This window comes from Sebastes fasciatus, chromosome 17, assembly GCF_043250625.1.
Source record: "Sebastes fasciatus isolate fSebFas1 chromosome 17, fSebFas1.pri, whole genome shotgun sequence".
In the NCBI taxonomy this organism is placed as follows: Eukaryota; Metazoa; Chordata; class Actinopteri; order Perciformes; family Sebastidae; genus Sebastes; species Sebastes fasciatus.
The window spans coordinates 809645-836480 of NC_133811.1; the positions used below are offsets into that span (position 1 = coordinate 809645).

At 42.2% G+C, this 26836-nt stretch overlaps 1 protein-coding gene and 1 pseudogene across 2 annotated transcripts in view; one reads left to right on the forward strand and one right to left on the reverse strand.

Moving 5' to 3' along the window:
• grin2da (glutamate receptor, ionotropic, N-methyl D-aspartate 2D, a) overlaps positions 1 to 26836 on the forward strand; it is a 317340-nt gene that overhangs the window by 119343 nt on the left and 171161 nt on the right. Inside the window, exons 2-4 of one of the 2 annotated variants that reach the window (XM_074612865.1) lie at positions 14410 to 15072; positions 17227 to 17283; positions 18834 to 18971. In XM_074612865.1, the coding sequence (XP_074468966.1) occupies positions 14584 to 15072; positions 17227 to 17283; positions 18834 to 18971 (684 nt within the window). In that variant the 5' untranslated portion in view covers positions 14410 to 14583. The remainder of the gene's footprint in view (positions 1 to 14409; positions 15073 to 17226; positions 17284 to 18833; positions 18972 to 26836) is intronic. The other variant, XM_074612866.1, reaches the window with a different exon arrangement.
• LOC141754795 (uncharacterized) lies at positions 7294 to 9270 on the reverse strand (annotated as a pseudogene).

A 26836-nucleotide genomic window follows, 5' to 3' on the forward strand; every position in this document is an offset into this window, starting at 1 on the left:
TTAGCAATCAAATAATGCACTATTGGAGGCATCAGTGGAAAGGGCCTTAATATGTATGAAAGATGTGATCATAAAGCTGTAGCTGTAATTATTTTTTATCTGTAACCTTAATAGAATATCACACAATTCTCAGAATTCTGAGAACTCAAATGCATTTTTCACATGTGGCTCTAATCTAACACGTAATATGATACCCATATCTGTTCAAACACTAAGATTGGTGCTTAATTTTTGGTTAAACTTATTTTCTATGTGCCACTATTGTTCTGGCACTCTTTATTTTTTTCTTGGAGCATTGAGCAATGTCTGTCAAAGTCGAGTGGTTTCTTTCAACTGTGCAAAAGTTTTGTGAACCACACGTCTTCACACAGTGGAACAATAAATAAAAGAAAGGAAGATAAGAGATTCAGAGACAAAGAGCTGCTTTGGGACTGCTAATGGACAAGCTGTTCAGATCAAATATCTAGCAATAAACTTGACAGTTATGTCATGTGTGTGTGTGTAAATATTGTATTTGGATAATGTTGGTTGTTAGTGTGTTCTCCTGAATCTTTTCTGACACATAATGTGACGTGTCATCAGTCATTTTTTATATAGCTTTATGGCTGCCATATTGAGTGTTAGGATGAAGTACGTTTCACTAACCATGTGGACACGTTGAGTCCAGCTGACAACACCAAATCACCAATGGAGCATCGTGCTGACAGAGCAGTGAAGTTGTGCTTGCCTCAGCTGTTTTCATTCATGCTTTACAATCACTGTCTAGTTGACCAGCTGTGTGGTAGTCAGCTGACTAGCTGCAGCCAATCCTAAACATGCAGGTGTAAAGCGTGGCCATTACAGCCTGATGCATGCTGATATGCTCATGCTAACACTTTTTGCTGCAGCAGCTCCATCCACCACCCCATCCCTAGTTCATTTAACTAAGATTTAATGTTAATGTGTCAAATCTAACTGCTATAAGTGCCATCTTTGATGCTGTTCAAACACCACTTTAGAGACCATTTATTGCAAAGGGCGACAGCATAACTTGGCACTTTCAGCTTTAAGGCAGTTTCACACAAAACTCAGATTTTCGTCCGAAATATTTGCATGAAAATTTATAAAAACTGATGTTGAGGATTCATGAATGCTTGCGCACCCCTGCGGACAATTTGTTACATATCATATCCTCTAATAAAACCCTGTGTCCTATAAGAAACCAAACCTGTGCTCTCTCACCTGATCAGTAACCCTTTAATGTGAATTCCTGCACCGCTAATTCCCTCAGATTATTCCTCATCTCGGTGTCTCATATTCCTTACAACTCCAAACTACGTGCTCTATTGACTCCTCTTCCATCACACAGGCCTGTCTGCTGTTTCCCTATCACTGTCATTGTTTTGTTTAGTGCACAGTGTCCCAACCTTAACCTCGCCAGCACAGTTTCTTCTCTCCTGTCCCCCCCTACCTATAGTATCTTTGACACTTTTGAATTTGATATAGATGCCTCCCTTTTTCCTCTTTGTCCCGCCTTTCTTGACACACTTGGTTGTTGTTTTTTCCCCAGATCAGACATTTGACATCAGCTTTACAGATACTAACTTGCATTTCTATATTTAGTTTTTTTAAAGCCCTCTTTGCCAACTCATCCACCCTCTCATTCCCTCCTCACCCCTACATGTACTGGAACCAATATTCGTGTAGAATTGAGCGGGGGGAAATAATGGGACGGACCTCGATTTCAGCGGATTTTCGCCTGCGGAGTTTGACCAATGAAATCCTTTGACTGATCTCTGTCATTCTGCATAATAATTAGCCACGTGCTTCTGTTTGTTGCATGGAGAGTTTGTTTCTTCGAAACGATGGACGTTTGTTTTCTGGTTAACGGACTTTCACACAAACAGGCTTTTTCTTTCCAAGGGGATATTTCTCGAACTATTGATATTCCAGAATAACAACAGGCGGTCCCCTTCTCAACACCCAATAATGTAGGACAAACACTGCTACCAAATAAAGGACAATATATGGCTTGAGGTTGTCCAGCAGCTGGGACACAAAGAAGATGGTAATGTAGCTCATATGCACTTGCTAACGTTAGCGTTAGCATCACATTTGGGGTCCTGTTAGTTTATGTATTAACTTTAACGTTAGCCCCTAAGACATTCTCTGTCTGGACAGGTTTTTTTTCTTGTGTGAAGTGGACACGATGCTATTTCTAAAATGGAAAATTAATAATAATTGGCACCGGAAGTTGCGCAATATGCAGAACTTTAGTCGTCATGCGGACAATTCACACGCACATTTTATGCATTTCCACATCACACTGGTGAGAAACCTCTTTTCAGTGATGGAATGTAACGTTAACTAAGTACTGTACTTTAGTAAATGTTTGGGGTGCTTGTACTTTACTTGAGTATTTCCATTATGTGCTACTTTATACTTCTCCTTTACATCTCAAAGGGAGAGATTTTACTTTTTACCGCACCACATTTGACAGCTTTAGTTACTTATCAGATTCATATTTTGTATTAAAGGGACTGTTTGTAAGAATCAGAAATGCTTGTTAACAGTGGCACCTGTGGCCGTTAAGTCAACGAAAGTCAGCGTCGGGCTCACGCTCGCTGGCCCTACATAGACATGAACGAGCATCGCTCAACACAGTGAGGCGACACACGTCAGCTAAAAGCACAATATCACTCTATATTTCAGCTGCTTGGCAGTAATGTTAGCTGACCAGACGAAGGTCTCTCCATGAATCAATGCTGATCCTAGTGTTGGCTTTTCCTGCCTCAGCCTCCGGGGCTGAAGCAGGAAAAGAAACGTTATCGTCTCCGACCGCGGCCGGAGAGAGACACTGGCACCCGGTCAGACGATAACGTTTCTCTCTGCGGAGCCCCGTCACTTCACAAGACACGGGAAACCTCTGTTGGTCTGGAGGAGCTGCAGCAGTTATTTCTGCACAAACGTCCACTGAACATTCACTAGATATTCTCAGAGCTAAACTAACTCTGCTGCAGTGTGGAGTGTGCGCGCATGGTTGTGAAGTGGAGCGAGAACGCACGCGGTGTGTGAGTGAAGGCAGGCAGAGGAGCAGAGTACAGCAGAGACTCCGGCCCTGGAGACCAAAGCTACGGTCTCCCCCGCGTCCTCTGACCGCGGCCAACACTGTTTAACAGACGGGCTTCACTAGATACAACCAAGAGGTTTTGGTGTTTCACTGCAGTTTGTGTTGGAGTCTGAACAGCGTAGCCACACGCAAGCGCGTATATGCGAGCGCGTATATGCGAGGGAGCGCGCATGGGACACCGACCCGGTAGATTTATACGTGTAAAAAGTTACAAAACAGTCCCTCTAATAATCTGAAATCAAGTCATATATTATGATACATTATTGTAGATACCCAACAGTTAATATGCCACTCCATAACCAGCTGCAATAGTAATGTAATGCATACAGTAATGCATCAATAATCATAATCCAATAATATAATACATATTACTCTAACAATAATCATTCTGCATGATGAGTACTTTTATTATTGGTACTTTAAGTATATTTTGATGCTAACACTTTTGTACTTTTACTCAAGTAAGAGTACATTTTGAATGCAGGACTTTTACTTGTAACAGAGTATTACTACACTGTGGTATTACTACTTTTACTTAAGTAAATGTTCTGAATATTTCTTCATCAACTGCCTCTTTTATTATACAATATACAATGCATGTAATACTTGATACGTTGTTGATACCATCTGTTAATCCATGATTTATATTGTTAGGTTAGCTTAAAAGTCTATTTGCCAGACTACAGAGCTCCATTCTGAACCCGGAAATGTTGAGTACCTCAAAATTTTATTATATATGTATAGGCATGTTCCAAATCACATACTTTTTCTTTTTACTTTTAGTACGTACTACAGCTACCCTTAAAAAGTATGTACAACATGCAGTATGCATACAATTGGGACACACTACTTCGTCATGACATTGCCCCTTGAACTTTGACCCTCTTGCTCATATACCCGCTGTGCAGAGGATTGTGGGTCAGAATAGTCAGAGAATCAAATCAAATCAAATCAAATCAATTTATTTTTGTATAGCGTCAAATCACAACAGAAGTTATCTCAAGACGTTTTATATATAGAGCAGGTCTATGACCGTACACCATAGTTTAGAGACCCAACAGGATCCACCAAGCGCACTGTGGCCAGGAAAAACTCCCCGATTACTGGGAAGAAACCTGGAGCAGAACCGGGCGCAGGGCGGGCGGCCATCTGCCGAGACCGGCTGGGGGGATAGATAGATAGAGAGAGAGTGAGAGAGAGAGAGAGAGAGAGAGAGAGAGACAGATAGATAGAGAGAGAGAGATAGAGAAGCAGCCACAATAGCAGTCTAGCAGCTGTAATAGCTAATACAAGTAGGACTGATAACACAAAACCAATAGTGGTGGATGGAAAGAGTGATAATACAACTATCGGAAAGCCAGCACTGTCTAGTATTTCTCCTCAGTACGTCCATGTGTATTGGTGTGGGACGTCCCTGCGATCGATGCCCGTGCGTTGGTTCCTGCAGCATCAGCATGCTTGCTGGGAGCTCTTGATGTCTTTGGCAGTGATTGAGAAGTGTTATTCTCCAGGCTGCCACATTGTCACTAGGTGTTGGAAATCCCTCGTTAGCATTGGTAGTCCCTCGTACAGACGTAGTTAATTAGGGATGGTAGCAGTTGGTGTCAAGCAGGCACCGACGCGGCAGCAGATGCAGCCACAATACCGGAGACCACCAAGATCCAGGTGAAACCCTGCTCCAAGTGTACCCATGCTCCAGGTATAACCTCGCTCCCGGTGTGATCCCGCTCCAGGTATGACCTCACTCCAGGTGTGACCCCGCTCCACGGTTAGCTGCGAGACAAGGAGGCACAAGGACTCCCGGGAAGGAATGAAGTTAGTAACAACATGGACATGGGACATGAGTATATACATAAGGAGAGGGGAGCTCAGTGTGTCATAGGAAGTTCCTTATGACAGTGTGTCATAGGAAGTCCCCCGGCAGTCTATGCCTATAGCAGCTTAAGTATAAGCGTTATCAAAGAGGAAAGTCTTTAGCCTACTCTTAAATGTAGAGACGGTGTCTGCCTCCCGGACTGAAACTGGGAGCTGGTTCCAGAGAAGAGGAGCTTGATAGCTGAAGGCTCTTGCTCCCATTCTACTTTTGGAGACTCTAGGAACCTCAAGTAACCCTGCATTCTGTGAGCGCAGTGCTCTAGTGGGGTAGTAGGGTACTATGAGCTCTTTAAGATATGATGGGGCCTGACCGTTTAGCGCTTTGTAGGTGAGGAGGACGATTTTAAAATCTATTCTGGATTTTACAGGCAGCCAGTGCAGAGAAGCTAATACAGGCGTAATATGATCTCTTTTTCTAGTTCTAGTCAGTACACGTGCTGCAGCATTCTGGATCAACTGGAGAGTCTTAAGAGACTTATTGGAGCAGCCTGATAATAAGGAATTGCAGTAATCGAGTCTAGAGGTAACAAATGCATGGACTAATTTTTCTGCATCATTTTGACACAGGATGTGCCTGATCTTCGCAATGTTACGTAGATGAAAGAAGGCAGTCCGTGAGGTTTGTTTTATGTGAGAGTTAAAGGACATATCCTGGTCGAAGACAACTCCCAGATTCCTTACGGTGGTGCTGGAGGCCAGGGCAATGCCATCTAAAGTAACTATATCATTAGATAATTTGTTTCGGAGGTGCTCAGGGCCTAGTACAATAACTTCAGTTTTGTCTGAGTTTAACATCAGGAAATTGCAGGTCATCCAGGTTTTTATGTCTTTAAGGCATGCTTGAAGTTTAGTTAACTGGTTTGTTTCGTCTGGCTTGATTGATAGATATAATTGGGTATCATCTGCATAACAATGAAAGTTTATGGAGTGTTTTCTAATAACATTGCCTAAGGGAAGCATATATAAGGTAAATAGAATTGGTCCAAGTACAGAACCCTGTGGAACTCCGTGACTAACTTTGGCGTGCATGGAGGACTCAACGTTGACATGTACAAACTGAGATCGATCTGATAAATAGGACTTAAACCAACTTAGTGCAGTTCCTTTAATGCCAATTAAATGTTCCAGTCTTTGTAATAGGATGTCATGGTCAATGGTGTCGAAAGCAGCACTGAGATCTAGCAAGACAAGTACAGAGACAAGTCCTTTGTCCGATGCCATTAGAAGGTCATTTGTAATTTTCACTAGTGCTGTCTCTGTGCTATGGTGCACTCTAAATCCTGACTGATAATCTTCGAATAAATGATTGTTCTGTAGAAAGTCACACAGCTGACTGGCAACTACTTTCTCGAGTATTTTGGAGGTAAAGGGAAGGTTAGATATAGGTCTATAGTTGGCTAGGACCTCTGGATCAAGAGTGGGCTTTTTAAGAAGAGGTTTAATTACAGCTACTTTAAAGGACTGTGGTACATAGCCTGTTAGTAAAGACACATTGATCATATCCAGTAAAGAGGTGCTAACTAGAGGTAAAACTTCTTTAAGCAGTCTAGTTGGAATAGGGTCTAGGAGACAGGTAGATGATTTAGATGAGGAGATCAGTGAGGTTAATTTGTGGAGATCGATAGGAGAAAAGCAGTCTAAATATATATCAGGTTGTACAGCTGTTTCTAAGGTTCCTAAGTTTGAGGATAAATTGGTACCAGTTGACGGTAGGAGGTGATTAATTTTGTCTCTAATAGTTATGATTTTATCATTAAAGAAACTCATGAAGTCACTACTACTGAGGGTTGTAGGAATACATGGCTCAATAGAGCTGTGGCTCTCTGTCAGCCTGGCTACAGTGCTGAATAGAAACCTAGGGTTGTTCTTATTTTTCTCTATTAATGATGAGTAATGGGCTGCTCTGGCATCACAGAGAGCCTTCCTATATGTTTTAAGACTATCTTGCCAGACTAAATGAGATTCTTCCTGTTTGGTGGAACGCCATATCCTTTCCAGTTTCCTCGATGCTTGCTTTAATTTGCGTGTTTGAGGGTTATACCATGGAGCTGACTTCCTTTGTTTTACTAACTTCTTTTTTAGAGGGGCAACAGAATCAAGTGTGACTCGCAGTGAGTCTGTAGCACTATCTACAAGATGATCAATTTGGGTAGGGCTAAAATTAACATACGAGTCCTCTGTTATATTGAGACATGGTATTGAATTTAATGCTGATGGAATCATTTCCTTAAATTTAGCTACAACACTATCGGATAGACATCTAGTGTACACACTTTTATCTGATGGTGTATAGTCTAGTAATAAAAATTCAAAAGTGATTAAATAATAGTCTGATAAAAGAGAGTTCTGTGGAAAAACAATTAAATGTTCAATTTCAACGCCATATGACATAACAAGGTCGAGGGTGTGGTTAAAGCGGTGAGTGGGTTTATGCACGTTCTGCGAGAAACCAATTGAATCTAATAAAGAGATAAACGCAGTACTGAGGCTATCATTATCAACGTCCACATGAATATTAAAATCACCTACTATAATGACTTTATCTGTTTTCAGGACTAGGCTTGATAGAAACTCTGAGAATTCAGATAGAAATTCAGAATATGGGCCTGGAGCGCGGTACACTATAACAAATAAAATTGGCTGTAGTGCTTTCCAGGTTGGGTGTGAAAGACTAAGAACAAGGCTTTCAAATGAGTTATAATTTAGTTTAGTTTTAGGGTTTATTAATAGGCTTGAGTCGAAGATGGCTGCAACTCCACCTCCTCGGCCGGTGTCTCGAGGAATGTGAGTATTAATATGACTCGGGGGAGTGGATTCGTTTAGGCTGACATATTCTTCCTGACACAGCCAGGTTTCAGTAAGACAAAATAAATCAATGTGATTATCTGATATTAAATCATTTACTAGTAGAGCTTTAGATGACAGAGATTTGATATTTAAGAGTCCACATTTAATTCTCCTGTTTTGTTGCTTTATTGCAGTGCTAGTGTTAGATTTTATTAGATTATTATGTTTAACTCCTCTTCTGTTTACTTTTGATTTAATTAATTTAGGTGGGGCAGACACAGTCTCAGTTAGGTTTGGGGTTAAGCTATGGGTGGGTAACTGCTCTAATGGAAGCGCAGAGAAGTGTGTAAGACTACAGCTCTGCGTCCTGGAATGACCCCTGGTTTGTCATGGATTTGTTCCACCAACAATCTTGGTCAGATTTCTGGATAAGAGAGCAGCACCATCCAAAGTAGGATGAATGCCGTCTCTCCTAATCAGACCAGGAATTCCCCAGAAAGGGTTCCAATTGTCAATGAAGCCCACATCGTTTGCTGGACACCACCACGACAGCCAGCTGTGGAATGACTTCATGCGGCTATACATGTCGTCACTGGTCAAATTGGGGAGGGGACCAGAGAAAACTACGGAGTCCGACATTGTTTTTGCATATGCACACACCGATTGGACATTAACTTTAGTGACCTCCGATCGACGTAACCGGGTGTCATTACCGCCGACGTGAATAACAATCTTACTGTATTTACGTTTATCCTTAGCCAGCAGTTTCAAAACAGATTCAATGTCGCCCGCTCTGGACCCCAGGGATGCAATTAACTATGGCAGCTGACTTCGCTAACTTCACGTTCCGCAAAATGGAGCTGCCGATAACCAGAGTTGGTTTCTCAGCGGGTGTGTCGCTGAGAGGGGAATATCTGTTAGAAACGTGAAGTGGTTGGTGGTTAACCGTGGGCTTCAGGGTACGACTATGCGTCCTTCGGACAGTCACCCAGCCTCCCGGCTGCTCGGGGGTTGCCGGGGGACGGCTAGCAGAAGCTAAGCTTGGCCGGTCCGCACCGGCTAGGGGCTGGCTAACTACAGAAGAAGCTAAAGCTAAAGTGCAGAACCGGGCTTCTAACTCGCTAACCCTCGCCTCCAATGCAGCGAATGCACTACACCTAATACATGTACCATTAGCTCTAAAGGAGGCAGAGGAATAACTAAACATAAGACACACAGAGCAGGGGAGAGCAGGAGAAGGAGAGAGAACAGGAGAGCAGGAGAGAGGAGAAGCCATCGCTAACGGCTAAGCTACTGCTAAGCTACTGTTATGCTACGATACGATAGCCCAGCTAGCGTTAGCCGAGCTGAATATGTGTGGTTAAGTCTCTAAAAAGGAGTGAGTTGTGAGTGCTTAAGCAGAACTAGTGTAGATATAAATGTAGCGGGTAATTAGCCGCTGTAGTGAAGAGTATATGACTATATTGCCCTGGATATGCTAGAGCAGCTACAGAACACAGCAGCACAGAAAGACAGGCAACCGGAAATGAGGCAATACGCTTACCGTAAGCACGTCAGCACGTCAGAGAAGCATGCTGGCTTGCATACTGCAAAATACGAGCGGATGTAGTAGGAACTTATGGTATTTTTGGCATACTACATTTGACATACTATGTGAAGGGACATACTAAATCTTTTTTCTTGCATACTAAATAGTATGGTAGTATGGGTATTGGAACACACAGTTAGAAGCTGCCGGATGATAACTTGCATATTTTGGAAAATTAGCATAATCAATTATATGGAAAATATTTCAGCAACTGCTTGGCCTGTTTTGGGTCATTGATAATGTTGAATCGATTTCTGACCAGAAGTGGCCATATTATATATGTATATATATATATATATATTATACATATTTCAACTACCTTTGGGCTGATTTTGATGAAGTTTCAGTCAATTTAGAAGTTTTAGATGACGCTGAATGGATTGGATCGAACAGGTAATTTATGTGTTTAAAATAACTGAAATAACTTCAACTTGATTATACTGTACATTGTTGGATATTTATAAACATAATTATCCAAATAAATGTATCTAAACCCAGATCATCTGTGTTGGCTGTCAGTAAAGATCAAGCCTCTGGTCTGTATTTGTCCTTTATCATCAGGATGATGACTTGCTCAGAGACACATCAACAAAACAATGTTGGAAGACCTGCTGCAGGTCGGTACCTACTGTATATCCTCTTCAGCGTATACACAGGCATCCTCAGTAGAGCTGAACATCATGTGCACAAAAAACAACTCTCCATTCCCCTCAACAACTTTGGTTAAAGTGCCCTGAAGCAAGATGCTTAACCATGAACTTCTAGTAGTCAATAGGTGCTTGAGTGAGTGCTGGGCAGCTCCCGCATGTGTGAATGTGTGTAACCCTTTAGGCTACTGGAGCTGCTTAAAACAGGGATATGATCCTGCTCAGGTTGCCAATTTAGGGTGCTTTCACACCTGCAGTTGGGTTCATTTGGTCCGGACCAAGGGGGAAAAATGATATATTGTTGGTTTAAGTTCTGCTCTGGTTCCTGTTCAAACTGGCTTTTAAATGAACCAAGAGGAGTAAACATGAAGTTCTACTGAATGACAGGTAACTGCATCATCAGGACCCAAATGGGGAAATCAAACTCTTCTGACAGAAGTTCATGCAGCACTTTAATGCTTCTGATGTGTATATTTATATTATTTAGCGAAAGAGGTCACAGAGAAATAAGTGATTTTAAGCATTATTAGTATTATTAGACTGCAAATCAACCACATTTGAAGAATAATGACTAAGAGGTAGAGGCAGGAGGAAAAGGAGGCGTGTTATACAGTAATGATTTTGGGTTTATTACTGTGTGATCGCTGTCATACACTTTTAATGGACTTAATAAATTGACAAAGGACACAGTCATTACAATCACAGCAGTTTGAACAGCTTTTGACATATTAATCAGGGGAATACCTGCACTGAAGTGCATACGTGCTGCCATGGTTACCATATACATGGCCTTATACAGATCAATTATAAGATGGCTTCCTGAACAGATTTCACGATCAGTAGATGGATTTATTAGTAGTTTAGCCTTTGCAATCATGCTAAAATGATAAAAAATTATAAAATCCTGTGGTTGGTTTGTTTGCTTTCACACCAGAAACGAACCGCACCAGAGTCTGCTTGGAAGTGGACCGAGACCACCTTTTCAGCTGGTCTCTGTTCGTTTCTTTGGTCCACATCAGGGTTTGATTGACAGCTTTCACACCAGCCCAAATGAACCGTACTAACCGGGCAAACGGACCTGAATTTGTTTTAAACCAACCAAACAAGTGCGGTGTGAAAGCACCCTGAGTAACTTAACACCAGCTGGAAGTGTCCACTGTGCTCAAGTGATGTCGAAGTGCAGTCAGGGTGTGGTCAGTACACTCTGACATCACTGTAACATGATAATGGTGATGATGATGATGTTGGCTTCTTCATTATTGCATGTATGCATATTTGCCCAGCCTCCATGATATGAGAAGTTACTATAAACCAGATCCAGAAAGCATCACATACATTTTAATTGTTACTAAAAAGTAACACATACCAATTTACTCAAGTTGCATGATCATTTCTCTAATTTATTCTAATAATCAAAATAAGACAAAGCTTGTAACATTTACATTCTACATATTTAGCTTATGCTACAAAGTACAATGACTTTAAAGCATGTGTGGTTTCATCAGCATTAGAAGCAAGTGGTAGTAGGAAACATGAAGATATGAATCAGAAGTCAACAGGACTCCTGTGAAACAATACAGAGCTTAAGGGCAGCTGTGGAGATAATGTGTTGCCGAAATTTCTTTATTGTAATTTTATTTCCTGTGCATCTTAAACTCAGTCAGAATATTTGGACTTGGCCATTATGTCAAATTATGCACAGATTGCTTTCCATTGCCAGGAATCATTATAGACTGTAGCATGCAGAGTGTCATTGTTCAGATGCTCTGCTTGTTCTTTTTGTCTCTGTTGCCCACAAACACTCCTCTCTTTCCCTCTCACTCTCAAACTGCAGGTCTCATTTGTGCCCTTTTGCGCTCCCATACAAACACACACTGCATCCGTCCTCCCTCTGCAGCCGAATCTACACTCCTCTATCTAATCCTCTCTCCCTCCCTTGATCCCTCGCTTCATCCATCCCTTTTGTCACCTGCAGGTCTTTCCCTGCTTCCTTATTCTGCTTGTACTCACCATTTATCCTCTGTGGTCGTGCTCTTGCCTGTTCCTCTGGGTCCATCCACACACTGTCATTGCTGCAACTTAGACCTCAGTCGGTGCTGGATTGTGGAAAAAACTAAATTTGTTAGAGATGAAAACCACTATTCTGGACTTCCTGTCTCAGAGGAAATGACCTGCCTGCATACTGTGCTTTTTCCGTCTCTGCGGACTTTTTCAGCCAGAAACACTGTGCTGTGTCTGAATTCCATACTACACACAGTCCTGTATTAGTGTACATAGTATATATTAGAGTATATTTTTATGGCTTGTTTGAGATGAAACATTAATTCAAATCGCTCACTCACATTTAGAACACAAGAGGTTTTTATTTTCTGTTTAAATCCAGATGACGTATTAGAATCTGTGACAGTTTTTTTTCTCTTTTTTTTTTGCAAAAAAAATGTACTTACAATTGTTTTTTTTTTCAATTTAAATTCAAATCAACAATTAATCTAAATCAATAAATTTATATCAGTGTATAAAATAATATTAATGGCATTAATAGCAGAATGCAAATAATTGCAAACAACCAGTTTTTGCAGATTGCTTACACACTAAAAGTGAATGCTTAGACAAAAGCATCAAAACTTTAACTTTTGCAACCATGCTTTAAACAATGGCACCAAATGTGCAAACACTTTCTTCTCTCACTTTTTGCAATTTTGCAACACATAGTTTTGTATTAAAATAATATTAGCTTGTCCAACCAGCCATGTCCCCTAAATATTACGGATTAAGGGTTATATTTGTTTTTGACATATCACAAATAGGTTCGTAATGATAGTCCGCGGAAGTCTGCATAGGGAGGGGGTTAGGGTGGTGGATGGGTCAAACAAACCCATGACTTTCACCCAGGAGACCGCTGTTAGTGTCCCGTGTATAACTAAAAGTCTACGCTCACTTATTTTCATTTATGTCTGTGGGTCAATAATGTAAAAGCAGTCATTTGATGATGTATTTTACTAAACTGGTAGTTTTGTTACCTAAACATAACCAAGTAGTTTTGTAGTGTTTTTGTTTTGTTTTAATTAACATCGTTAACCTTGTGTCAAAGGGCTGCACGGTGGTGCAGTGGTTAGCACTGGCGCCTCACAGCTAGAGGGTTGCAGGTTCGAATCCGGCTTGGGACCCTTCTGTGTGGAGTTTGCATGTTCTCCCCGTGTTAGCGTGGGTTTTCTCCGGGTACTCCGGTTTCCTCCCACAGTCCAAAGACATGCAGGTTAGGTTAATTGTGGACTCTAAATTGCCCGTAGGTGTGAGCGTGAATGGTTGTCTGTCTCTATGTGTCAGCCCTGCGATGGACTGGCGACCTGTCCAGGGTGTACCCTGCCTTCGCCCAATGTCGGCTGGGATCGGCTCCAGCCCCCCCCCCCGCGACCCCTAACGGGATAAGCGATTGCAGATGGATGAACCTTGTGTCAAAATCTGCCACCGTAATCCGGGAGAAAAAATGTTTCCCTCGAAACGTTGAGAATGCAGTTTAGGCGTATGGGAACATCATTTTGTAGGAGACAAGGTTGGTTTAACAGTTCAACCAGATTAACGTGTATTTATTTGGGTAATTCAGCCGTGAATTTCTTACACACCAGGCACACAACAGTATGTTATTACTGCTGAAATCTTTCTAAAAATCCCTTTCTCTCAATAGTAGGCTAGTAGTAATGTTTGGAAACCAAGTGCGACATTAAAGCTTAAAGCTTTTATACTCTGGTAACATAACTCTTAATATTTTGTGTTAGGGTGGAATATCCAAAATCACAGCTTATTATATTCAATTACACTGTATTTAAAGTCCTGGGTGCAAAAATATTCAAATCGTGTCTTAACAGAAGCTGACGCACTTCACTTCCAGCCTCTTCCTATTGGCTCACAGACTAACAGGTGTGTTTGCTAAAGTCTAACTGTGTTACCCAGGTAAGATTGCAGGAATTAAAGCCGATATCCTCTCGTATTGACAATATCACCAATATATTTTAGGTACTAATACTTTGATTAAGACGTCTTGGTTGATCAACAGTAATCACTCTGGAGTTGTTGCACTGCACTCTGGGAAATCCTTATCTGTTCACTTTTGTTGTTGTCCTCTTTAATTCTAAATGTCAGCAGGATTTAATAATAGGAATGCAAACAGTATGAAGTTTACAGACTAACAGGAAGTGTGAGTCAGGAGCAATAAATACAAGGATGAGTAGGTGTGGTGTTTGTCATTTATGTCCATAGTTTACTGGAGAACTGGAGGTAACAGTTCTAGAACAGAGGAAAAGGTGTGAATGTCTGAACGGGTTTTATGGTTACAGGAGAAGTCTGACAGCAGAATGATGACAGTTTTTAATCATCCTCTCCTCTTCTCTCTCTCTTCTCTTCAGGGTCTCCTCTCCTCATCAGGTGAAGCACTGTGAGCCACCGACCCTCCCCCTCACCTCCCCTCCTCTCCTCCCTCCCTCCCGCCCCAAAGACGTCCCCCACTACCCAAAAAAATCCCACCTGGTCTCACCTGCAAAACCCCATCCGACAGCTGCCACTGGCCCTCCCCTTACCCCATGGTGGCCCCAAGGCCCGCCCTCTCACTGCTGTTGGCTGTCCTGGCCTGCACGGGGCCCGTGCGCCCCTCGCCCCCCCTACTGCTGCTGACCCGGGAGAGAGAGAGGGACTCGGGTGGGGTCAACATCGCTGTGGTCCACTCGGGCTCCTCCCTGCTCCCGGAGACGGCGAGGAGGACGGGAGGCGCGGGGGTCGGCGAGCCGGGGCCGGGGCCGGGGCCGGGGCCGGGGCAGGGGCCTGGTCTGGGAAACGGTCCAGGAGGAGGAGGAGGAAGAGGAGTAACCGATACAGTTTCAATGGAAGGAGTAGTTGCGATGACCTCATTCTCCTCCTCCATCTCATCATCCCTGTCGCTGGCGGCGCTCGTGGGGGAGACGGTGATGACGCCGTCGGGTCAGGCCAACGTCATCTACCTGGCTGTGAACGAGAGCAGCCCGGGCAGCCTGCTGCTGCAGCTGTGTGAGCTGCTGGCCACCACACCACTGCAGGTAGACCTAATATAATACCCACCTGACACATAACTCTCCCAGGACCTTACTGGTACATTTATTCACAGTTTGTAATAGAGCGATTACGTGAGAATGATCAAAGAGCATTTTAAAAAATGCTTCTACAACATAAAATCCCCAACATTTGCCTGAAAACAAAAAAGAAAAAATTAATAGCAACAAAAAAAGTTCCCATGATCCCAGACATTTTCAGAACATTTTAGAAAAAACAATGTACAAAATAACATTCTTACCACAACTAGTGTTGCACGGTATACCGATACTAGAAAGGTATTGCGATACCCTGCCGTTAAAAACGGTACAATACCCCGTTTTATTAGTACCGATACTTAAAGAATGACAGCGTTTTAATACGAGCTGTAAGTTGCGTCAATGTGCAACAGCGGAGCCGTTTGTGTGTGTGCAACGATCTGCTTTAGAGGACGCCATTAGCCATTGCGGCTGGTGGAGCAAGCCTTCAAAAAAAAACTGCAGTGAGAACCAGTCGGATAGAGTCAACATGTGAAGTTGAAAAGAAAATGAAAGTAGGTCATTAATCTCTCGCCGGCTGCACAGTCCCGCTCTGAGCTGGTGTCTCTATCAGCAGAACTCCCTTAAAAAAAACAAGGAAATAATAGCGCGGCTCAAATTACCGATCAAATTACTGATAACATTACCATCTTTTCTCGATCTGTCCTAGTACCTCCTGTAGTTTGGCAAACATACAATCCACCAAAGAGCACGTGTTAAAGTATTATTTTACCATGTGGCTCTGTAACGTGTTAAAATGTTATTTTATCATGTGTCTCTGTAACATGTTAAAGTATTATTTTACCGCGTGTCTCTGTAACGTGTTGAAGTATTATTTTACCGTGTGTCGCTGTAACATGTTAAAGTATTATTTTACCGTGTGTCTCTGTAACGAGTTAAAGTATTATTATTATTTCACCGTGTGTCTCTGTAACGTGTTGAAGTATTATTGTACCGTGTGTCTCTGTAACATGAAATGGATGTAGAGGAAAAGCAGTCCGCTGAGAGTGACTGTTTTCTCTCTTCATACCACTCCGACACAACACAACGCAATCTACAGTTACTGTGGTGCGCCAGCGGGAGCACTGTTTTACGAAAAGAAAAAACATTTTAAATACATTTTATTTTTTAAAATCTTAATTTATAAAAAAAATAATTTGAAGTTCCATGTTCTGTCATCTGTTATTCCATTACTTTTCCTGATGTTTTTAGATTTTTTCCGTGGTATTTATTCAGTATCTGTATCGAGATATTTATGCTGGGTATCGTATCAAGTCAGAATTTAAAAAATCTAAATCTAACCACATCTTGGCGGGATAACTTTAGTAATACTAATTCAAGGTTCCAAGGTTGGAAGCCTTAATGTGCCATCTTAGTTTTCATGATCCCAACTATAATGTAAGCTTTAATCCAATACTTGCTGTTTTTTCATCTAAATGCTTAAATGCTCATGCTTAAAAGGAATACGTTTGTGTAATGTTTTGTCAGAAGACGTCACCTCTGCATGTGTTGCCCGTCACTGCATGAAGTGGGTGTGATTGACTGATTGTGTTTGTCATCGAGTTAGGCTGCATTCACTCCAGATCAGGCATAGTGGCGATTCGCTGCAGGGTTGTGCAGCAGTGTGGGAGTGTCCCTTTAATGGCCCATTAACTGCACAACAATTAAGGTCTTTTCATCCCTCATAGCTGGGTTGTACAGCTCTGGATCGCCGGTTACGGGATTGGCCACCGCAGCGTGAACACTGCCCACTATCAAATTGAATGGGAGGACTGGCGTTTTCGCTGCACCACCGGGTCTAGTGTGAATGCAGCCTTGTCAGACTCAACCCTCCCCCACCCCCAACAGTTACAACATCATAAAAGGTGTGGGGACGGGGTTTCAGACCTCATTTGAAACTCCATCAGGCACTTTTGTTTTAAGCATACTGACCGCTTAAAGATCAGAGCCCCAGTTTTCTAGCTGAGAAAAGCACTCTGTCAGACCATTAACACGTTGTTGCCATAGTTTATTGGTTATTGGTTTATTCTGCTGTATTTTAAAGGAACTGCAAACTGTCCCTTCATCCAGTCCTGTTCATTTTCATTGTGCAGTTTGTTCATCTTTTCACTCATTCATTCATAGCATAACACTTGTGGATGGGAGTCTGCACTGCTGCTGCTTGTGATCATACCGACAGAGGTAATAAAACATACTACATGCCATACTCTTCATCAGGGCTGTCTATTGGCAAGAATCTGGCGATACAAAACGTGTCATGATACAGGGTTACTATGCAATATATTGCAATATATTGCAATACTGTTAGCAAAATGATCTATGGCAATTTTCTTTCAAATCTAATTTTAGGAAAACTGTCATAGTATAAAAACACACTGCATATGCATACAATCTGAGTAAAAAAATGAACTTTTTTATGCAATCTGAACAGTGGGATCTGCATTTATCAGAGTACCCATGAGGTCCTACATCATAGCACTACTTTGAGAGGACACATACACTGGGATAGCGCATATCTTTGCAAATGAAATAAAGTTATGACTGAGTTCATCTTTGCATGTAAACTATTAATTCAAAATCGATACGGTGTTTTTGAGAATCAATAGAGTATCACAAAACGTAATATCGCAATACTCAACATTTTTTATATTTTCTTACACCCTACTCTTCATTCATTTACTCATTTATATATTCATTCATTCATTTTTCTATGAAAATATGCATGCATCTTGTCATCTAATCTGTGTCTATCCGTCGATTTGATTTCATGTCAGAACTGTGGAAAGGTGTTTGCTATAAACGTCTTTGATCAAGTATGATATTAACTCTTTAAAGTAACACTTGCTATCTTATTTCCAGGTCCTGTCTGTAGCCTATTTGCTTATCAAATGCTTCCCAGTGAGGATTGAGCTGTCAGCTACACTTAGCTTCAATTTGCTCCCCTGAATCGCTACAAGAAAACAAGCGTAAAGTCATCAAGCCAGCCTCAAATTACCATTGCTCCTCATATCATTACGGAAAGTAATGGCAATTTCCAGAACTTCATGTGTTTCTCCTGAATCCATTACCACTTTCTTACAGTTCTTTCTTGAAAGGTAATCAAAAGAAAACCCTGATTAACAGAAAGCTCATACAAAACATGGCTTGCGGCAGTAGTTGAGCATGTATGCAGCAGCCACACCTGTTAGTAAGCCCTGTAGGAGCTGAGGTAAGCCAGCAGCTTATCTGTTGTTTTTGTGTTGTGATGCAGCTTAAGTTGTGCAGGTACAACACACACTCTTGTCCTGACAGGATGCCAGTCCACTGCAGGGACTTAACTCCGATTTTATCTCTGTGAACATTGATTGCCAATCACAGCAGCACACAAGTCCCATTTTTAAAAGCCTCCAACAGTTGTTTCATTACTTCATTAAACCTGTAAAAGAAAGAATCCATTTCTTCAGCAGTCCAGATATATGTGAGCAGGGTAAGAAAGTAAAGTCTTAGTTTGGAGGAGTAGGAGTATAAGCTGTTATCTTGAACGCTGTGGACAGCTTGTGTACATGCATATTGTACTATTATATTTTGCTCACCCTTTAATTTATTCTCAAGGCTTGGTGCATACAGTATGAATAAAAGCAGCGGAAGCTTTGATGGATCAAAATGTGATGAGAAGCTTATGAAACTGCGTCTCAATGAGGCTGATGTAATGCCTTTTGTCTGATGTGTGTCAACCTTTGTTTTACTTCCAGGGTTTGGTGTTTGAGGAGGAGAGACCGCCGCCGCCGAACCGCGCCCCTCTGGCCCCCATGCTGGAGTTTGTCTCCGCCCAGACGGGAGTTCCTGTGGCTGCCGTAGGGGGAGGAGCCAGCCTGGGACGAGAGCCACAGGTACAAATGGATTACTTAACGTTGCATCATCAACCCTGTTAATTTCATTTGGACTACAGCTAGGACTGTCTGTGATTTAGAGGATGAAATGCATACTGTAAGAAATAATGAGTGAAATGACTGAATAACTACCTCTTGACCTCTACTGACCTTTCTGAGTTGGGATTTCTTCATTTTGAATTAGGATTACACATTACAAATACTAGTACGGCGCCCGTTGAGAACGGGTGGATTGGCTCCCGGTATTGCTGCTTGCAACGTTGTTATGGGTGTACCCTTTCGGGGCGAGCCGATTGCTTGGCACTCAGAAGTGCTGCTTGCAGTGTTGTTTAGAACTGCTAATCGCTCTTTGACTAGAGCGATAAACTCTTCTTCCCTACCGCTCCAGGGTAGGGAAGAAGAGTTTGGGTATAATGTTAGTATATTTATGTTATGTTCATGATGTTATATCAGTGCATTATTGTCGAAAAAGTCTATTGTCTAAAGTCTATAGTCATTTGATCCATTGTTAATATTCAGGCTGTTCTCATATAACTTACGTAGCTATAGTAATGCACTGTAATTCATGTATATCCCACAAAAAATCAATTTGTAAAATCCCGTAATCCCGTAATCGTGAACCTCAAAGTTTAAAGAACGGCGAACACCGGGAGGACATTTGTCCAGGACACCGGTGTTTGTGTCCTGTGTGAAACCAGAATTCAACGTTGATTTATTTATCACGTAACTTATGTACTTAAGTAACGCCACTTTCTGAGTTATTTTAAGCCAAACCATGATCTTTTCCTAAATCTTTATAAGTCGTTTTCTTGCCTTAACCTAACTGAGTACTTTTGTTGCCTAGTCCTAACCAAGTTGATCTTTTCCTAAACCTAAGGAAGCTGTTTCCTGTGAAGACGGAGGTTTATTTTGAAAATACTGTATGTAATGTCCAGCATGTAACAAGCAGAAATTGATACGTGTTGCTGGACATTTGTAGGAAAAGAAATGAAAAAGGAGGAATAACTTTTTCGTAAGATATCATATGAAACACTGTATGATGATACGTTATGATATTACAGTAAAATAGAGCAGCTTCAACACCAGCATGGGACATTTAGGTAGCAGAGGTTATTGCTTCACTTCTTTACACCACATTAGGTTCTCATCATAGCAAAAAGAGCTGGTGCAGACTTGAGGCAAGGTTCCTCTTTTTTTCTTCACAGAAATGTCCACTTCAGCTGGATGTGACAAATGCTCCAGGCCTGTGAGTAATATTGATGTATAACAGTCACTATCTGTAACAGAGGGCGGTACCTCATAGTGTTGTGAAGAATCTGTACTTTCATTCAGACTGAAGGCCCTTGTAGGATAGTTATTTTCTAAATTTTCAGAAAAACATGCTGCTGTGGCCTCATCACGAAGCAGTAATGAAGAAGAGGAACATTAATTTTTGTCAGAATTGCTCTAGTTCTGTCACTGCTGCTGAGCTCATCGGCATCACAACTGCTTCTCATTACTGAGTGGAGGAAATGTGTTAGTAATTTGACATTTTCTCGTGCACACCGTGTGATTCTGCAGTAGTCCAGTGTACAACTGAGGAAAAGGTGTATTAGCAACTGCAATCATTTTCTTACATTTGTTCTTTTGACCAAAACCAGAGTTTCAATTTGAAAAGTCCCGATCCAGTTAATCATGTTGTTGCTGTGCTGTATTTGCTCACCTTGTTTTAAATGGTGCTTGCTTGCCTATTGTTACAGACTAATTAATGGGTGCCAACTCTCCAACTGGCTAATCTGTGTGTGGATGTTTTGCTGACAGACATTAGTATTGAGTAGATCAAGCTAACGAAGCAGTTTAGCTTGACAGATGTGATATTTAATAAATGGGCCAATTTGTTTTAAGTGGATCATTTTGACAGTATAATGTGCTTATGTGATTTCTACACAACTGTATAACTACGGTACCATTTTGACATAACACACTCAGCTGAAGCATTGTCAGCATCTGAATATATTCATTATCAAAAGCAGTTGTGATTAAGGCGGGAGGGGGAGTTCACTTTGAAGTCACACAAGGTGCAGAACTATTTTTGCTCTTGTTAGACTCAATAAAGTCCCTTTCATTCCATTTATACAAGTCACTGTGCATCTCCCTCTACATGTAAATACTAATGCTAGAAGCCTAATATGTTGATATGTTGTTATGTAGGAGCATACATTTTTCTTTCATTCACAGTTGTGTTCTTGGAAGTCTTAGACCTATCTGGCTCATATGAAAAGGTATTTTAGGGTGACCATATTATCAAACACCCGAACCCAACCCGTTCTCACTCCCAACTCATCACATACAAGCGCCCCTCGGCATCGGAGACTGACGCACGGAGGCACCCTTTAGCAACTGTATGTGACGAACCGGGCTTTCAACTAACTCCAATGTAAACCCACCCGCAGTGTTAGACGGTCGGCGTACATGACGTAGAATTAATGGCGTGAGAATCCATTCAGGGTGGGCTGGAGTGGTGGTGGATCGATCCAAAAACCCAAGACTTTCAACCAGGAGACCGCTGTTCGTGTTCAGTGTGAAACTAAAATAATGGTGACTTATTTTCACGTCAGTCTTTAGTCCCCTTGAGTCACTAGTCAGTGAAGTTAACATCAACCACGACCGTTTCCTGACCCTAAATAAGTGGTTGTGTTGCCTAAACCTAACTTCCTGTGAAAACTGAAGTTACTCTGAAAGGACACTGTGCATGTAACAAGCGTATATTGACACTCTGTCCCTGGTCCGTCCAAAAGTAACGCAAGAGGGGAATCATGCGTCGGTCTCCGAAGGTGAGGGGCACTGACGAAGTATTTGACAAGTTGAGAGTAAGAATGTGTTGCCAAACCAGGACCCTCAAATGTACATGCACACGCACATATATGTGTTTATGCACGCACGATAGAGGCGTTTTCATCACGTGGAAGGCAATTATTTCTGTGCTTAGCACACCTACCGGGAACACCTTTCACCTTTCGGACAGCGCCTCAGCAGACGGAAAATTATGTTTTTTCTCCCAAAATCCACCAAAACATAATTTATTTGAAAACTTTATAATAACACCAGTAAAAACAAAAAGATGACATTGGTTTAAACACAAGGTATTTGTCAGTGCACAAGTGCAGTCTGTCAGTTAAATGGCCAACTGTGACACATTCTCTGCCAGTTATTGTATATTGCTATCTGGCCGACTTAATATGATCATTATTTTTATCTTTATGATCTGTGCTACTGAAAACGTCCTCTTGTAGTGTTTGCACAACACAGCATTTTCATTGCCAGGTACTTTACGAAGGAAGGAGTAATCCTACTGGAGCTCTTTAGAAAAGACCAACTTTCTCTCCAGCATGACAGCTGACTGTTAGCGTAATGACAGGTTCGGTCAGAAAGAGCCTAAAACGTCATAGCAACAGCCTTGATGACACATTCCTTGATTGACACATACAGACCAATCAGTGGTGGTGCATTGTTTGTTTTTAATGAGTGTGACAGAACAAGGTAAATGTCTTTGTAAGCGCTGAAAACAAGGATGATACTATTATTATTCATATTTTAATTGTGTTGAAAACCGGGACAATTTGGTAGTGACTGTTGAAAACCGGGACATTGCCGTGTTTTACATATTTGGTTGGACTCGGGACACCCGACTTGAAACCGGGACAATCCCGGACAAACCTGGATGTCTGGTCACCGTAGTTGGAACTAGGACGGACGGATCGGATATCTCGTTGCTCATTTAGCATAAATAGATTGCCAGTTACAAGCATGGATTGAGTTTATCTCTTTCCTTTTCCACTGTGTTTGAGTCAAATGTTTCTTAACTTGAAAAGCTCCGGTTCTGTGACCCTGCCTATCGGGCTTCAACACAACAAATTGGCAGATTTGCCCCCAGAGTAGCTCTGCATTTGAGAAATGTTTGTATAACTAAACTCTAATCAGTTCTAAATTGCCTTTTGGGACACTGAGTCATGCATTTTTTTCCCTCATACACGCCAAGAATCATTCAACCTTGTGTCAACAGTGCTTCAGTAACTGTGACTTGGGACCCGACGTCAGTCATTCACTGTTTCTGGTGAGTGCTCACATGACAAGAGGTGCTTTAGCTCCAGCTAGGCACCAACATTTGGTTTTATGTTTCAGACTGCACCCCCACCACTCAGTCTAAGCACATTCCATGTACGCTCCACTCTAAGCTGGGTTAAGAAAGCCAGACAAGCTTACAACATAAATCAGGCTGATGCTGGTTTGATATTTGACCCAGTTCAGAGCAGCGTAACCTCAGGTGAGCCCCGTCGACACGGGAAGGCGCTGATACTCCCTGGAGTTTCCTCTTTGATCATCTGCGTGTACACAAAGATGCACAAAGAGACTGGATGATTCATTTAAACACATGCTCGCTGCCTCTTTGTTTTATGTTCAGGAAGACTAAATAATTAGTTATTAACAACACTGCTGAGAACTTTGAACCATGTTGAGAAAAGTGCACAGGAATATTCACACTGTCATGATGAGTTGCTTTATTTCAACTCACATTCATTCCAACTCTCAACCTATAGCTTATGGAGTTCCCCTTTGTTCTAGTTTTAAGACAAATACAATAGAAGAAAGAAAGAAATTAATTCCTCGTTCAAGCAGTGAGCGGCTCATCTGTCCAGATTAAATGTGACTGGAGCAGGAGGAAGGCTATCGCTGGTTCTTTCATTGACACTGAAAGCCTTATTCACGAGCTGAGGACTTTTTTTGAGTGTTCATTCATTCAGTCAGCCACGAGGCAAAGAGAAGAGCTGTACTGGATGAGAACAGAGAGAACTAGCTTGGACTGCTACTCTTAAGGAGACTTGCAGTATGAGTCCCTGAATTATGTTCAGGACAGTAAAACAGAGTCCAATTTACAGTGAAAGCCCATGTCAGGGCTACTTTTCATTAGCATTGCTAGCTTGTCTGCTTGTACTAGAGGTAAATGGTGATAACTCAGCTGACCTTGGAAAAAAAGTAAAACTCACTACAGCATCCTGTCGCCATGTATTAGTGTCATTGCAGAACTTTTACTCAGATTTCACCCAGCAAAACTCTTCCAGCAGCCCTATCCAGGCTGGAGAAATGTCACTAGTGAGAGTTGCAGGATGGTTAAAATTCATAAGCTCTCATTAAATATTTAAAAGGGACTGTTTGTAACTTCTTACACGTATAAATCAATCCGGGTCGGTGTCCCATGCACGCTCTCGTGTGTCTCCGCTGTTTAGACTCAGACTCCAACACAAACTACAGTGAAACACCAAAACCTCTTAGTTGTATCTAGTGAAGCCCGTCTGTTAAACAGTGTTGGCCGCCGTCGGAGGACGCGGGGGAGACCGTAGCTTTGGTCTCCAGGACCGGAGTCTCTGCTGGACTCTGCTCCTCTGCTCCTCTGCCTGCCTGCCTTCACTCACAGCTCGCTCCACTCTCACGTGCATGCGCGCACACTCCACACTGCAGAAGAGTTAGTAGCTCTGAGAATATCTAGTGAATGTACAGTGGACGTTTGTGCAGAAATAACTGCTGCAGCTCCTCCAGACCAACAGAGGTTTCCTCACATTCAGTTAACGCGTGCACACGGGCGAGCGCCAGCAACAGGACCCTGATTTTCGTTGACTTAACGGCCACAGGTGTTGCTGTTACAACCAAATTCTGATTCTTACAAACAGTCCCTTTAAAAGTCAAATTTCATAATATTTGCAGGAAAGGAGGTATGTTAGAGATTCTGATAGAGTGTCAGTAGAACACTTGTTTCTTAGGCATTTAGTTGATAAGAAATGAAATTGGAAACAAAACATTGATTTTATTTGTAACAAAACTGTGAACTCTCTGGAGGTCCTCAGCAAACTACGAAGCCTTATAAATCTCTCTTTTTTTATTAACGTTATATCATTCCATGATTTATCCCTATTTGATTCATGGTAATATTATTTGAGTAAATACACACCCTCCAATCTCCATAAACTTTATTTGCTGCAGAAATGATGTGCAGCTATTTTAAACGCTAACGAGGCCTCTGTTCCACGGAACATTCTCTCAGTATATGACATACATATTCATCAGATATGTGTGTTCATATATAAATATTTGCTATTTCTCTACCATCATCGTTTAGCAACTTCTTCAAGTTGAATTCCCAAATTCACTCAAGTAACACTACATATAAATACAGTATATGTTAGTGATGGAACGGTTCAGGTAAAAAATCTGAACCGTTCAGTTCGCTAGTCACGGTTCTCTAGTCACTGTTCTCTAGTCACGGTTCTCTAGTCACTGTTCTCTAGTCACGGTTCACTAGTCACGGTTCTCTAGTCACGGTTCGTTAGTCACTGTTCTCTAGTCACTGTTCTCTAGTCACGGTTCTCTAGTCACTGTTCTCTAGTCACGGTTCGCTAGTCACGGTTCTCTAGTCACGGTTCGCTAGTCACGGTTCTCTAGTCACGGTTCGCTAGTCACGGTTCTCTAGTCACGGTTCGCTAGTCACGGCTCTCTAGTCACGGCTCGCTAGTCACGGCTCTCTAGTCACTGTTCTCTAGTCACTGTTCTCTAGTCACGGTTCACTAGTCACGGTTCTCTAGTCACGGTTCTCTAGTCACGGTTCGCTAGTCACGGTTCTCTAGTCAAGTTTCGCTAGTCACGGCTCTCTAGTCATGGCTCTAGTCACGGCTCTCTAGTCACGGCTCTCTAGTCACGGCTCGCTAGTCAAGGTTCTCTAGTCAAGTTTATCTAGTCACGGTTCGCTAGTCACTGTTCTCTAGTCAAGATTCGCTAGTCACGGTTCACTAGTCACTGTTCTCTAGACACGGTTCGCTAGTCACGGTTCGCTAGTCACGGTTCTCTAGTCACGGTTCTCCAGTCACGGTTCGCCAGTCACGGTTCGCCAGTCACGGCTCTCCAGTCACGGCTCGCTAGTCACGGCTCTCTAGTCAGGGCTCTCTAGTCACGGTTCTCTAGTCAGGGTTCTCTAGTCACGGTTCTCTAGTCAGGGTTCTCTAGTCAGGGTTCTCTAGTCAGGGTTCTCTAGTCACGGTTTGGGTCGTGTATGAATTGTTCGGTTCATTTGAAATAAGTTATGAAGCCGATTGTGTATTTTTTCATGTAGAGTTAGGTTCCCGTTTATTGTTACACTAGAAATCAAAGCCTATGGAAGGAGGCTGGGACACGGGCGGACATGAGTCTTGAGGTACCGGGTATAACACATGCGCAGTGTAACTGAAGCTGCGGTCTTGCGTTGCTATTGGCTCAATTTCGGCGACTGCAGACCGGATTTTACTGCGCATGTGTTGATGAAGCGTGACCCAGCCCCCTTCACCGATGAAGTGCAGAGTGCAGCTGTCAGTCAGTTTAGGAAATGGCGAGTAGACACGATAAAGTCCAGTTCGAGGATCCACCAGCATCGTTTGGCTCTGCTGTATGGGAGCATTATGGATTTAGTGTTAACATGAAAATGATGGAAAAAAGTGGTGGATAAAACGGCGACTGTGTGAGCACTGTGCAACACGTGTGGTTTATGCTAGCGGCAACACTCCGGTGTGTCCGTCGTTAGTGCAAGGAGGAGAGAGTCGGGTAGGAAAGAGCAGCGCTGCCTTCTCCCCGCAGCATTTAAACAGCCTCTATATGCAGACTCAGACGGGGTAAAAATATTACTACAGCATCGGGGAGGTTTATAGTGAAAGATATGCAGTCGTGGAGGACGCTGGATTTCAGCATATGATTAACTTAACGTTACTTGAGCCGCACTATAATATTCCCTCTCGCCGACACTTAAGCAACACAGTAATTCCAGCAGCACATTCCCTGTAATGTGTTTTATTTATTTTATATTTATT